General features: G+C 38.9%; 1 protein-coding gene across 1 annotated transcript; it reads right to left on the bottom strand.

The window, feature by feature from the left end:
* Positions 1 to 6,149: 6,149 nt before the first annotated feature.
* On the bottom strand, positions 6,150 to 7,858 carry LOC113766463. Its single transcript, XM_027310656.1, has 2 exons — positions 6,496 to 7,858; positions 6,150 to 6,160 (listed from the first exon to the last, which is right to left on the bottom strand). The coding sequence occupies exons 1-2, from the start codon at positions 7,856 to 7,858 to the stop codon at positions 6,150 to 6,152; spliced, it is 1,374 nt and encodes a 457-aa protein (XP_027166457.1).
* Between the last annotated feature and the right edge of the window lie 8,340 nt (positions 7,859 to 16,198).

Below are 16,198 nucleotides of genomic sequence, written 5' to 3'. Positions count from 1 at the left end.
GGAAATGCGTGATATGTAGTGAACAGGCAAATAATGCATTAATGAAAAACCAAAGGAAAAAATCCTATTGGGTCTAGCGTTGGACTAGCCCTTTCTATGAATTCCTAATAAAAAATGAGCCACAACTAGCATTAGGCTAGTGTGGTGACGTACATTCATCCATTCCATTCATTCATGGTTATGAAAGCAAGTAGGCATGCCAAAACGCTCGTAAACACGTAGCACGTAGCACTTAGCATGCTCGACTAGATGCAAGAGCCTACTAAAGCAATTCAACATGTAACAACAAAAGCAAGCAACCAAGGGGAAGGGGAAATGGACAGATGCTCTCCGAGCCCTATCTATTACAAGCCAAGAGGTGTACACATACCCCATAAAAACTTAAATAAAAGTAAAAGTAAGTAAACGCATGCAAGGAGGTAAGGAAAGCGAAGTAGACAGGCATATTCACATAACACGTAGGAGCACATAGGGTCAAATGAAGTGCAAGTGAGGGATAGAGTGTACCTCCCTTGCAATCGGGGCCCAATGAAGTGAAATCACTTATTTATCCTCCAAAATAAAAGAGATGGTCAAGGTACCAATTTATTTGGGAAAATTGAAGGGAAATAGGCAAACACAAGCTCACTTGGTCATAAAGCCCCTAAAGTCATGACTTGAGTGTACTTGAGACGAAGCATGGTAGTGAATTAAAGCAACCAAACAATGAAATTGCACAAATAAAAATTACCAAGGACCAAATTGATGAAATGATTTAATTAATGGGGTCCTAGTGGAACAAGGAAAGACTTGGGGGGCCAAATGTAATTTTGAAACAATTTCCATGCAAGTTCATGTAAGCTACGTGAGCAAACATTCTGCAACCAAAACAAATATTTCTGCAGCCAAGAAACCATCGCAACTTGCATTCTCACGAGCAGATATCAACCTCAACACTAATTCTGATCAAAAATTTTTCAACCAAACATTCAAAGTTAATCTAAACATCATAACACACACATTCAGAATTCAAACAAGCTCAAATATAGAAGAAAACTGATGCAAAGACACAAGGAAGCTCATGCATTCAGCAAATTCCAGCCACGGCATTTCTTTTCTTTTTCATCATGCAAACCAGATTTTTGATTCAAACACGCAGTTTTGACTAGATATGTTCCTATCCAACATCACAACTTAAACCAAGTAACCGGCTACATAATGGTCACAATCTAGATGACCAGAAAACATGGAAATATATCATGCCAGAACTCTAAAATTTATGCAGAAATGGTTTCGGCAGCCTGCTTGTTTGCTTTTCAGCAAATTGTTCAATCATGATCCAAACATGTAAATATGCAGACTCAACACCCAACCCTCCATTGCTTCCCTTCGACACAAGATCAAACATGAAACTGAAGTGCAAAACTCAACTAGCAACCAAGGGAAAGGAAACGCAGTAGAGGAAAGAAAGAAGAAAAAAAAATGCAGCAGCTTTTGCTTGCTTTGTTTTTGAAAGGAGGAACTCTTAAATAACTTGGTAACTTCAGCAATTTCATACCATGAGTTTCTAACAAACTTTCAGTTTCAAAATACATCAGAAATGGTCTACATTCACGCTAAACTCTGACCCAAACGAATCAGGAAACAAGTCGCCAACTTCTGCATTTTCCAATTACAACATTGCCGCAGCTTTATCAAGAAAAGCAGAAAATTTCACAGCTCAAGATTCACCATGTTCACCATGAATGCACACCTAGACAAACAAACAAGGGATTCCGGGGATAGAGAGGGGCCAAAATATGCATTTCCAGACATGACAAAGAAAACACCAAACTCCAGCTAATGCGTCAAAATGCAGCGATGGGCAAGAAACAAATAACATGTTGCGGCAAGCTATATTGCAGCTGGACTCTATCTCAAAACATAACTCCACTTCACTGCATACATACGCATGGTATTCCAATCAAATGGCCAACCAATCAAACACTTTAACTATATGAACTTCAGCAAACGGACAGGTAAGCCTGCTGCCTTTTCGTTTCCAAACTCAAATTGCTTACCCAAACATTCAGCTTTGCTTTACAAATTTTTATCAAAATCATAATTTGAGACTGAGCAGCAAAATGTACAACTTCAACGTTCAAACAGGCAAGAACATATGCTGAAATGAAGCAGATTCTTGGAAGTTTTCATACAAAAATGATTCGGCCAAGATGCACACATGTAAGATGCCGACTCAAATTTCAGTTTTCTCGATATTCAATCAGCCACGTTGAAGCAAAAATAGAACCATGAAACAACCAAGAAATGCAAGCAATCAACTAAAGATAGCAACTTTCGGGCTGTACAATAAAAGGCAGGCATGAAACAGTCTACGTCTGCAATCAATCTCACGGTTTAAGAGCCCAAAACCTTCTGGTTACACAGACCAGATTTCATACGAAAAATAGTCCAGGAAACGAGTTGAATACCTGAATCGAGTAATGGAGAACAGGCTCAAGTGATTCGGCCAACACCTTCTGGTCTTGCTTTCCTTCAGCAATCCGCAGCCCCCCAGCAATCCTCCTTTCTCTCTGGTTTGGTTGCGGCTTCCCTTCTCTTTCAGCCGTAGCCTCTCCTCCCCTTTTCAATCTACCCCAGCTTCACTCTCCACTCTCTTTCACTCTCAGACCTCAGCCCAGATTTCTCTCCTTTCTCTCCTCTCTCCTATCCTCCGTTGTCCAAAAAACCCCAGGCCCTCCTCCGTAACTGCCTTCTTTTGTTTTTTTTTTCCGTTCTCTCTTCTGCTCTTGTTTTTTTTTGTTCCGTTAGCTCTCCAATGAAGCCCCCCCCCTTGCGGCTGCCTTTCTTTTTGCTATTTATATGGGACGTCATCAACCCTAAACCCTCAACAACACTCTCCAAAATTTGCAGCTAAAGGGGCTGCCCAGCCCTTCTTTGCAAGCTGAGTAGAAACGCGGCCTGCATGCCGCGGTTTTAAATTTTTTTTTTTCTTTTTCTTTTTTTTCATTTTTCCAATCCAACTAAAACCTATTTTTTCTTTTTCCTTTTTCCTCTTTTCTCATTTTTTATGATTTTTCATTTTCATTTCTCTTTCAAGAAAGCGTTGAATAAAAACAAAATGACTAAAATGATTTTTTCTTTTCTTTCTAAAAACTCTATAAACTTAAAAACTAAAAAAAACTAAAAACTAAAATCTAAAACTTAAAAGTGATTAAAATCCGGAAATGAAAAATAAAAATGAATAGACAACTAAAAGGGCAAAATGAATAAAACTAAAATAAAATAACAACTAAAAATGCAAAACACACAACAATGAACTAAATGCAAGCGATCTAAAATAAAAATCATGAAGTAGATGCCACATACAAATTATTCAAAATTTGGTGTCTACAAAGGTAAGGTAAGGTTATTTTAGTCTTTTCACTTCGCTCCTTAATCTCAGCTTAATTCCTCAATTCCGACTTAATTCTAAAAATTATCCCCAAGTGCGATTTGAGCGCCTAATTATACCCTGCTATACCTAACCCATTTTTATCGAATAATTATCGATTAAACTTAAATGTTAAGGTTCCTAATAATATAAAGCCAAATGAAACCAAGAAATTTCATAACTTTGGAAAATTATATTATTTTTCACGTAAACCTATTTTTACATACTTAATTGTGAACAATTAAAAATAATGCTAGAAGTTATTGAACAATAAAAGAAATGCAAATGAAATATGCACTAACTTATATATCCATTTTTCAGGGTTCTCACATCCTCCCCTTCTTACAAGAATTTTGTCCTCAAAATTCACACTTTCTAGGAAAATAAATCAGGGTACTTTTTCTGCATTCCCTCTTCTAATTCCCAAGTTGCTTCCTCCAGTCCATGATTTCTCCATAAAACATTCACCAGAGGAATTTTCTTATTTCTCAGTTCCTTTACTTCTCTTTCCAAAATCTTGACTGGTCCTTCTTCATACGTTAACGTTTCATCCACTTCAATTTCTTCCAGGGGCAGCACATGACTTGGGTCGGGATAATATTTCTTAAGCATGGAAACGTGAAATACATCGTGAACCTTAGCCATGCTTGCGGGTAACTTCAGCTGATATGCTACTTTCCCAACTCGTTTCAAAATTTCGAAAGGTCCGATATACCTTGGCTTTAACTTCTTACCTTTCTTAGGTACTACTCCGCCCTTCAAGGGTTTAACTCTTAGGAAGACCTTGTCTCCTACTTCGAATTCCAAATCTTTCCTCCTTGTGTCGGCGTAGCTCTTTTGTCTACTCTGAGCGGTTTGAAGCCTTTCACTAATTAGTTTCACTTTCTCCTGGGCTTCTTCTATCCAAGGTATCGCTGTTGGATCTACAATCTTCTTCTCTCCTATTTCGTCCCAATGAATTGGAGATCGACACCTTCTCCCATACAAAGCTTCATAAGGTGCCATTTGAATTGAGGCTTGATAACTGTTGTTATACGCAAATTCTACTAGGGTCATATAATTACTCCATTTACCTCCAAAATCCAATATACATGACCTCAGCAGATCCTCCAAAGTTTGAATTGTTCTTTCCGACTGCCCGTCGGTTTGGGGATGGTACGCAGTACTAAATTTCAACTTGGTCCCCAAAGACTCCTGAAATTTCTGCCAAAAATGTGAGACAAACGTTGGGTCTCGATCAGACACGATACTCACTGGAATACCATGTAGCCTTAGGATCTCTTCTGTGTACAACTTGACCAATTTTTCCAATGAAAAACTCATGCTTACAGGCAGGAAATGTGCAGACTTAGTGAGTCGATCGACTATTACCCAAATTGCATCAAATCCTTTTTGACTTTTAGGCAGTCCCGTTACAAAATCCATTGTGATGTGTTCCCATTTCCATTCAGGGATTTCTAACGGTTGCAACAAACCAGAGGGTTTCTGATGCTCGGCTTTTACTTGTTGGCAAATCAAACATCTCTGAACAAACTCTGCCACGTCCTTTTTCAAACCTTCCCACCAGTATAATCCCTTCACATCATGATACATCTTGGTCACACCTGGATGTATAGTATACTTCGATCGATGTGATTCTTCTAAAATTTCTTTTCTTATCTCCTCATTTGCCGGAACCACAATTCGATCTCGGAACCTCAATACACCTTCAGACCCTAATTTAAAATCTAAGGTTTCCCCTCTTTGCACTTTCTCCATATTCTTCTGAATCATAGGGTCCGTTTTCTGAGCCTCCTTAACATGCTCTAGTAATGACGATTTTAACGATAAGCTCCCAAATAGAACCTTCAATTTCTCCAAGCGAGGGTTCCAACCGCTTATTTCTTCTAGCATGTCCCACTCTTTAACCATTAACCCTGCTACTTGGGCCTTTCTACTTAGAGCGTCAGCTACCACATTAGCTTTTCCCGGGTGGTAGTTAATTGAACAGTCATAATCTTCCAGAAATTCTACCCATCGCCTTTGTCTCAAATTTAATTCCTTCTGGGAGAACAAATACTTAAGGCTCTTATGGTCCGTATAAACCTCAAAATTCACGCCATACAAGTAGTGTCTCCATTTCTTTAAGGCGAAAATCACTGCTGCTAACTCTAAGTCATGAGTTGGGTAGTTTTGTTCGTGAGGCTTCAGTCTCCTGGATGCATAGGCAATCACTTTACCATTTTGCATTAAAACACATCCTAGACCTTCTCCAGAAGCATCGGAGTACACGGCATAACCTTTATCTCCATCAGGTAACACCAAAACGGGAGCGGATGTTAAACGCTTCTTTAATTCCTGGAAACTTGACTCGCACTTCGGAGTCCAAGTGAACCTATTCCCTTTCTTGGTTAGCTCGGTCATGGGTCCAGCAATCTTTGAAAAATCCTTGATAAATCGCCTATAATAACCTGCTAGTCCCAAGAAACTTCTAATTTCAGTTGGAGTTTCTGGCTGTTTCCAATTCATAACGGCCTCAACTTTTGCCGGATCCACGGCAATTCCCTCCTTGGAAATTTTATGCCCTAGAAAAGATATTTCATCAAGCCAAAACTCACACTTGCTGAATTTGGCATACAGCTTCTGCTCCCTTAATATTTGCAAGACTATCTCCAAGTGCTTAACATGTTCCTCTCGAGTCTTAGAGTATATCAAAATATCATCAATGAAAACCACCACAAACTGATCCAGATACTTCTTAAAGACTCTCTGCATTAAATCCATGAATGCTGCTGGTGCATTAGTTAGACCAAAAGGCATGACTGCGAACTCAAAATGTCCATATCTTGAACTAAAAGCAGTCTTAGGTATATCCTCCTTCTTAATCTTTAACTGATAATATCCTTGCCTTAAATCCAGCTTAGAGAAAACTACTGACCCTTGCAGTTGGTCAAACAGACTATCTATCAACGGTAGAGGGTATTTATTCTTAACTGTAACCTCATTTAACCCTCGGTAATCAATACATAACCTCAAGCTTCCGTCCTTTTTCTTAACAAATAGAACGGGTGCTCCCCACGGTGAATCACTTTCCTTCACAAAACCTTTCTCCAAGAGGTCTTGCAATTGAATCTTCAACTCCTTCAGCTCGGCAGGAGCCATCCGATACGGAGTTTTAGAAATTGGAGCCGTTCCAGGCACCAAGTCAATTTTAAATTCCACTTCTCTATCTGGCGGTAAAGTCTTTAGCTCCTCAGGAAAAACATCCGAAAATTCTTGTACCACTGGTACATCTTCCAACTTCGTTTGATCACTGGGAGCATTAATCATGAAAACTAAGAAACCTTGAGCTCCTTTTGACAACATTTTCCTTGCCCGTATCCCTGAAATCATAGCAGATGAGGCTAACCTACCCTTGACATCTAACCTCAGGGTTGCTTCTCCAGGGATACATAATTCCACCACTTTCGCTCGGCAATCAAGCTTAGCATGATACTGGGCTAGGAAATCCATTCCTATGATAACATCGTACCATTTTATGTCCAAACTGACTAGATCCACTAGCGTTTTACGCTCTCCAATCCAGAATTCACAATTCTTATAAGCTAAGCTAGCGATTATCCTCTTATTACCCATTGGTGTCTTAACTTCAAGATCGAAGGGTAATCTAACAGGTCTCACATCTATTCCAGACATAAATGATGGATTTACGAATGAATGTGTTGCACCAGGGTCAATTAACACTTTAGCTAATCGATGAAAAATGGGGAGAGTACCTTCCACGACTTCCGAGGAATCAGGTACAGGTTGGTCATCTATAGCATACACCCTGGCAGGAACTGTTGGCCGGCTCCCTCCAGAAGTGTTTGGCCTAGCATTTGGATTACCCCCTTCCTGCATTTTTGGACATCCAGCAATTTGGTGCTCGCCACTTCCGCATCTCAAGCACTTCCCTTGCTTCTTCCAGCAACCATCTATAGTATGGCCAGGTTTCTTACAAAATGTACAACTTACTTGGGAAACTATTGCTCGGCCTCCTTGTGAGGTATTCCTGGGTTGTCCCCTTCCAATCGGTCCCACTCGGGTTCCATTATTCCGTCCCCCTGCATTCCTGGCCCCGTTTCCTCTTGCTTGGGCGCGTCGTGATGCTCCAGGGTTATTCGCCCCAAGGGTTCCTCGGCCCATTTTGGCCGGTGGAGTATTTCCATAAGTCGGCTCCCGACTACTGCTAGGAGCAAATCTCTTCTTAGCCTGAAAAGATTTCACTTGAGCCCGAGCTACTTCAACTCTCTGGGCTTTCTCGACAGCATCTGCAAAGGTATCAATCCTTACAGCAGCTAAACCTTCCTGTATTTCTACATTCAGACCTTGCACAAACCTTCTAACTCGCCTTTGCTCCGTGGTCACCAATTCAGGAGCAAAACGGGATAGTTCTGTGAACTGGACTTCATATTCGGCGACACTCATCGCCCCTTGCTTACATTTTATGAAGTCATCCTCCCTCTTTTCTTGGATAAGAGGTGGAAGAAATTTGGCATTGAACTCCCTTGTGAAGTTTGCCCAAGTCCTTGGAGTATGGTTCCTGTCCCAATTAGTCCTTACCAGATTCCACCAGGAGCGAGCAGCTCCCTCGAACTGGAATGCGGCAAAAATCACCTGCCGCTCTTCCGTTTAGTTTAAAGCTGCGAAGATGTCGGAGATTCTCTCCCACCATCCCTCAGCTATATCAGGTTCGGGTCCTCCGTAGAATTTAGGAGGTCCAAACTTTAGAAACCTCTCCAGTGCCCGGTCCTCAGAATCGGCTGGGCCTCCTTGGCGGTGCACTGGCCCAGAGGCTTGATGTTCAGTCAAGCGCTCCAAGACATCAATGATACGGTTAATTGCGGTGGCCACCTGATCTCCGGCCACTCCCTCTTGCCCTTGGTCTTGATTGACCTCGGGTTCCCTATCACCACCCGCTTCCGGGTGTTGTCTAGTGGGTCTCCCACGGCTCCTTCCCACCATTTGGCGATCCATTGCCTAATTATGCCTATTACTGAAGGGTAAGATAATTAGGCAAAATTTTATTTATAATTAATTTTTATGATTCGTTATGTGATTAAAACCAACATGGAAATAGAGGAAAAGAAAATGAAACACTTAACATATATATTTCCGTGGAACAGTCATACAATTAGCAAGTTGGAACATTTCCCAAAAGTAAGGCACATACGTTAGCAAAAATACATACAGATAATCCCTTAAACAAAATTTTAGGGATATGGTGCCTCGAAAGTAAGTCATTCACCTAGACAAAATTTGATGACTTAACTAATGTCCCTTTTCTGATCCTACGTATCCGATACTATCAAATCAATCTAATCTAACCCTCAGCAGGGCTATCAGGAGCAACGTCCTCAGCCGGATCCCCCTCCGGATCCTCCTCCGGGTCCTCCTCCGGATCCTCCTCCGGGTCCTCCTCGGCGCCTGCCTGCTCATCATCCTGAAGGTAACTAGTGGCCTCATCCATAAGCATAGAAGCATCAGCCCTGATGCCAGCACTCCTATCTCTGATCCCCTCAGCAAGTCGGGTCACTCTAGACCTCTGTCGCTCTATCTCCAACCGAGCAACCTCCAGCATATTATGCTCAGCAGTTAGCCTAATCTCCAAATCAGCTATGCGGTCGAACTGGGTATCCACCATGATACTCAGCTCCTCCACATCCTGGGTCAAGGTGTGGTTAGCGTCCCACAAGTGGCGGCGCTCATCATCTAGGGATAACACCAAGTCGTTGGGGTAAGCATATGTGACTCTACACTGGCATCTAGGTTGCCTATCAGCAGGCGAGTATCGAACTCGACCTCCTCCACCTCGAGGCCTATTGGAAATGGATCTCAGCGGCTCTACATGTCCATTAGCCGCGCCGTTACCATTAACATGTCCATTACCATTCTCCATACCTGCAAAATAATCAATACTTAAAGGTTAGAACTTAAATAGCTAACTGGATCAGATACCACTTAAGGTAATTCTAATGGTCTCAATTCTTATTCTTAGAGAGGATTAAGGTTTCTACATATTTAATATGTCTTTCAAATAACTTTTCTAACCTAGGCTCTGATACAACCTATGGCGACCCCACTTTCCCCTGAGGCGAACCAAAGGGTTGGCGGGCCGTCTGCCCAGCTCTCGCCAGGACTCACGCAAGCATTCTAACCCAAATCTTTCGAAGGATAACTTACTCTATGATAAAACAATTTTTCCTAAAAAGGATCATCCTTAAATCCACCTTAACATCAGAGATAGCAATGACAAAATAACCAGTCGAGGCTCTTAAACGTCCCACGTGCTACAAACCAAAGTCTAAAGTCGCACCAGTCCGGATAGATACATACATAAATCCCAAATACAAACTTACAAGCCAAGCAATAGAATTAGGGTTTACACAATTTCCAACTTCAAGTAGCAATCCAAAATGGAAATTTACTTTATCCCAAATAACACATTACAGCCCACAGAATAGGTTATAGTATTCAAATACAAGCCAAAAGGAAAAACATAAGTAAGCATCCAGCTTTCAGTTTCCAGAACCTGTTAAGGAAAACAATAAACGTGGGGTGAGCTAAAGCTCAGTGGTGCCCCAAAACATGCAATCACATAAATCAAACAGCGAGTAATAATTCAATCAAATTGAACAGTTAGGAAAGCGTGTAACAGCACACGATAGGATACAGGGGCTCTCAGGAGCCATTTTTCACGCTTGATCAGATACCATCGTAGTTGACCCTCCGTCAACTTTCACTACTTATAATCCATGTAGATCCACTTATTTTAATCCTAACCCGTCACCGTTCATACCTCTGCTTCGGGCCCGAACTTCGTCTACCGACGCAGTATACTCGAGATATACCCGTATAAAATTAGTCGAGGGATTCATCCAATGACGTGATTGCAATCAGATACATGCGTCGAGGAATTGACCAAACAACGTGATTGCAATCAGATACATGCGTCGAGGGATTCACCCAATGACTTATTGTAGTTAGATACATGCGTCGAGGAATTCGCCCACCGACGTAACTACATATTGATTTATGGTAGTTAGATTCATGCGTCGAGGGATTCACCCAACGACGTAACTACATTTAGATTCAAGGATTTAGGAGAAAATATTTTGCACAGGTCACCACTCGAACGGCTAGTGTGATAAAGTACACACAGCTCACTTCGGTGGATCAGAAACCAATATTTCAACCTATCACATAACAAGTCAAGAAAGCACTTTAAACGGATAGGCATAGAACAGACAGGGACACTCACCAAGAGTGGAGTTCAGATATCAAGTTGGGGATCGAATTCCGCGTCCTCGGAAAACCCTAAAACCAAAAATTTGAAACTATAAGTTTCTACTCAGTTTTTAAGCTTATAGTCATTGAGGTATATTTAATATACTACTAGTTCACTTTCCCTTAGAAAGATCAAGGGTTCCTTAGATTAAAACTTGACAACAGTAGAAAAGATATTTCTTATGGTTTTCCTTGAGGTACTTTTCTAAAATAAAGTAACTAGTATTATTTTATTGAAATAAGTCGATAAACCTCTGAATATCAAAGCTAGAAAGTTACTTTGAACATTTCTCTAAAGATACGGCTTTTTGCAAGATTTATTCCCAAAAATAGAGTTTTCTTGCCGAGCAAGTCTCCCAGGCTTTTCGCTAAAATTTGTAAATCTCGTATTTTGAAATTTTTCCTAAAGTTAGCTATCCAAATGTAAAGCTTAAGGAAAGAAAAGAAATTGAAATAAGACCTAGAATTTTCAAAAGCTATAGCATTAAAATACTATAGCTATCAAGACTAGTTTGAGCTAAAGGAAATTATCGGGTTGAAAGTTTTAGGCAAAACACTAGATATTGAGTTTTTATATTATACTACTAGCTGGAAAATATTTTTGATTACTTTGACCACAGTCACTCGAGTTCGCAAGATCGATACAACTTCCACAGCTCCGATTCCGTTTTGAAATCATAATATGGATCAAAATATGGCAAAAATCACATAACAAATTACTAGGGCTTCGTCAATCATTAGCCCTAGATTTCAACAAGTGCATTTCTGAATAAAATAAAATGATCAACCAAGGCTTCATCAATCATTAGCACTTGGTTTCAGCAATCCCATCATAAGCAAATAAAATAAAAGTAAAGCCTCCAAGACATTCCAACAATTTACTTTCGTCACCCTGTAGTACTTATAAAATCATTCAAATGGCCAAGGGCTTCATCAATCATTAGCCCTTGACAATATCAACCACTTCCAACCACAATTTAATCAAGAATTTAAACTACAGGTAAGCTAAAATCTCAACCCAAAACCCAATTTCTGTTTCACAAAGAAACAGGACATTCATGCAAAACAGTCCACTTTAAAAATTCACAGACAGTAGTATACATGGAGGAAAAATACGAAATTTCTACAGGAGAAAGGCCTATGATTCTAGTTTCAAACGCCACTGACAACGCCTTAAACGGATTTTCCTACACCAAGATATCAACATTTTATTGAGACTGGTCATGGGATATCCGAAAATCTGGAATTTCATTGGTCCACTTATGAAAAACCCCTTTTTCTTTTCTTTTCACACCAACAGTTTTTATTCAAACCATCATATATTTCTTATAGACTCCAAGACAACATATTCCAGGCATTTCAATCCATCATGTATCAAGGAAAAATTTCCAAAATCCAAGTTGATATCTCAGCTCAACATTCGGCTGTCTCAACAAAATTCCAGCATTCATGTACTAACCTTTTTGGTTCCATCATTCAATGTCCCAAATATTTCATTGCTAAACAACTTATATAATTTAAACTTACCACTCTTTTGTATTTCTAAGTCATTATTTTCCAAAGGAAAAATTAAAATAAGTTTCCACTTCAAAACCAGGTTCATATAACAACTCCAATCATCTAGGAAATCAGAAATTTTATCCAATCAGTCACGGTTGAACATGCATGGAGAGCTCTCTGTTTTTTTTTTTTTAATTTTATTTTCTGGTTAAAACATGCTTTTAAACTCTCATTTTCCTTATACACTTATCTAGCCAGACAATAACGTTTCCAGTTCAGAAATCAAGTTCAAACAGCGACCATTAACCTCAAAAATTTCAACCAATCTTCCAGCTTGGCTCGGATAATCTTGCATTGAGGCAGATTGCACTCTTAATTTTATTTCTCTGTTTTAGAACTTACTAATCAACTACATGCAGGGCCTAATCCTAATAATCATCCAAAATCCAGTTAGTTCAGCTCCATTTCATGCTCAGATTATCACCGGGAATCAGAAATAAAATTGCATTTTCATCTCAGCTCTCGGCTGGAACATCAACATCCAAAACAGAAATTTCTAATGGCTTAATATCATCATCCGACTGCCTAACCTCACATGCATGTTACTAGATGACTTAAACTTCTTGTTTTTGATTAGTTAGACACTTAATCCAACTCAGATTGTCGCATAAAGTCAGAAATAAAAACTACAATTCCAAGCAAGCTCCTCGGCAGAAATGTTTTTAACCAAAACAGATATTTTCCACAGCTTTGGTTTCATCATCTAATTACCCAAATTAACACATGCAAGGTCACGGCTGGCTTAAACTACCTCTGACTATCCATTTTTAGTCCAGAAAATTTACCTCAAAGCAAGCTAAGATCACACACGAAAATCTGAAAAAATTTCTGCTCCCTCTCGGTTCTCACGCACGCGACAGGTTTGCTGGTTCTGGTTTGGTGTAGCGGCTTCAACTGGTGGAGGTGGAAGCTGGTGGTGTTGCAGCCGTGAAGTTGGTTGCAGAATGGTTGAAGTTTTGCTCACGGTTTCTCTCTGCCTTTCTTCCAGCTTACGGTCAGAACAAAACGGACAGAAGATTTCAACTCGCGTTCCCTCCCTTGCTCTCGGATGCCTCACGATGAAAATGAAGTGCAGTGGTTTGCGGTGTAGGAATGAAAAGGAAGAGGGATGGTTCCGTGGTTTTGAGTGTAGAAGTGGTTGAGTGTTGTGTTGGTAATGAATTTTGATTGGTTGAATGGTGCGGTGCTGAAGCTTCTGTCCGAGGAGCTGTTTGTGCAGAGAAGGAATTAACATTTGTGGTTTGTGTCAGTGAAAATGAAGGAATGGTATTGTGTCTTGTGGTTGTGGAATGAAATGTGAAGTAGAGTGATTGATAGGTAGTTTTAGCCGTGAAATAGAAAGAATAATTTGGTGGTGCCGTAGTTTGTGAGAGTGGTTTACGTGTAAGAATCGATTTCGTATAACAATTGGTTTGCGTATCGAATTGGTAATAACAAATACGATTTGATTTGCGGTCAGACGTCTTGTTTGGTTTGTATGGAAGGTAAGGTAAGGTTATTTTAGTCTTTTCACTTCACTCCTTAATCTCAGCTTAATTCCTCAATTCCGACTTAATTCTAAAAATTATCCCCAAGTGCGATTTGAGCGCCTAATTATACCCTGCTATACCTAACCCATTTTTATCGAATAATTATCGATTAAACTTAAATGTTAAGGTTCCTAATAATATAAAGCCAAATGAAACCAAGAAATTTCATAACTTTGGAAAATTATATTATTTTTCACGTAAACCTATTTTTACATACTTAATTGTGAACAATTAAAAATAATGCTAGAAGTTATTGAACAATAAAAGAAATGCAAATGAAATATGCACTAACTTATATATCCATTTTTCAGGGTTCTCACAGTCACCGAAAGTAAAGGGGGATTTAACAAGGATAGAGTCTAGGAAGAAGCGTGATGGTAGAAGAGGTATGGGAGAAGGAGACGTCACCGAAAGTGGAGGGGGATTTAACAAGGATGGAGTCTGGGAAGAAGCGTGATGGTGGAGGAGGTAATGCAGGAGAGGAAGGGTTGGTGAGCGATGACTTTATAGCGGGAGGATGTAGAGAAACAGACGTAGGTGGTGATGGGACTGCAATTGGTAGAGGAGGAGATGGTGAAAGAGTTGGAAAGGGAGGTGTTATGCCAAAGGGAGGGGAAGGTGATGCTTGTGGGGGAGGAGGGAGTGATAAGTTTACAGATGGAGGAGGGCAGCAGGGGGTGGTGGGTGGTGGCACAGATGGAAGGGGGAAGGAGGGATGGAGGAGGTAAGGAAGGGGAAGGGGGTGGTGTTGATAATGGTGGTGGTGATGATTGGGATCGGGGAGAAGGGGGGAGGTAAGTAAGGAAGTATGTTTTTCGGTTTTGCCCTTAAAAATATGTCCATATGAGAGAGGCATGCTATTTTTAGGCTGAAAAATGAGCAAATACGATTATTAGAACTAAAATGGATCATAATTTATATGTTAGGAACAATTATGGTTGATTTTAAATGTTGGGGATTAAAAAAGTTTGTTGTGAAAATGTTAGGGGCCAATTTGGCAAATTTTTCTTAAATATATTAAGATCTAAACCCATTAAATTTAAAGTGTTGAATTCGATTATCAAACAGATTTTAAGTTTTTGGGGTGTATACATCTTTGTTTGAGACTGCTTTGCGCTTCTGATAAAAAGGAGCAAACTGTAAACACTGATTTTTTTGTCATTTTATACTGATTTTTTTGTCATTTTGATTTTCTTAGAAATAGGAAAGGTAAATTGATAATTTTTAATTAAGTTTTATTTTATTTTCTTTCCTTTTGTTTTGTGCACTAAGTTTTGATTTTTAGCTTTGAAAAAAATGAAAATAATAATAAATAAGGTAAGTTTCTAAGAAATTTTTGAGTGCACGCACCCCGACGCACTCGTGCACTCCACCAACATCAAAGGAAACAACATATATAGAAGTTGACTTTTGACCAAAAAAAAAAAAATCAAAGGAAACGACCAGAAAGCTTCCTTCCAGGATTCCTTTCTCATAGTAAAAGCGATGGCCTTCTCTTTTCATCTTCTGAGATCCTATGCGCTCAACCGACAGCAATGGAAATTACCAGAAAGCTTCCTTCTTCAATGCCTTCCAACTCAAAAAAGTCCACTACTATATTTTTTGGATTTTTTAAAAACAAGAAAGCATAGCTTTTGATGCACTAATCGAGATTTAAACTCTCGATATTATGCACCGAAAAGATTTAAGGGATAATTTCAGAAACCTCCCTTGAGGCTTCTGACAATTTCACTAAACTTCTCTAAAGTTAAAAAATTACACTTATTTCCCTTGATTTGATAATTTTAGTAACAAAAGCTTAAAATAATATTGAATTGGTCAAATTTTTAAATGAATATCCAAAAATACCTTTGTGTAATGAGTTTTAATTTATTTTCCTATACAATTATAAGATTATCTATTATAATTATAAGAAAAATATATCAAAATTTTTATGCCCATACTTACTATTTGATAAATAACTATAATAATAATTTTATCATTATGATAAGATACTTTTGATGGTATTTTATTATGAATTTAAATTTATAAGATAGAAAAGAAAATGTTGAAATAATTCATTTATAGTCTTTGAATTTTTCGAATAATGAGATTATCACAATTTAGTTGTGCCTTTGGGTTATTTCTTTTTGATTTATTGTTAATTTTAATAACAAAAAATAGAAAACAAAGATTAACAAAAACATTAGAGTACATATAAAATTAACTTGTAAAAACAAAAAATCACTAGTTCGATACTTGGTTACAATAAAAACTAGAGGCAATAGTGATAATTCTACAGTTTTATTGGTAAAAAATTTTAAAAAAAGGAAAAATAATGAAAAATAATTTTAAAATTCATTCTAAGTATAAACATACCAAATAAGAGAATTTTATTAAAATATTTAAAGAT

This window comes from Coffea eugenioides, chromosome 3, assembly GCF_003713205.1.
Source record: "Coffea eugenioides isolate CCC68of chromosome 3, Ceug_1.0, whole genome shotgun sequence".
Lineage (NCBI taxonomy): Eukaryota > Viridiplantae > Streptophyta > Magnoliopsida > Gentianales > Rubiaceae > Coffea > Coffea eugenioides.
The sequence above is the reverse complement of the archived record's forward strand: the minus strand, read 5'-3'. Positions and strand labels throughout refer to the sequence as shown.

Excerpts from the sequence above, each read along its gene's own strand:
- LOC113766463 (XM_027310656.1), bottom strand. The coding sequence starts at position 7,858 with ATGAGTGTCGCCGAATATGAAGTCCAGTTCACAGAACTATCCCGTTTT.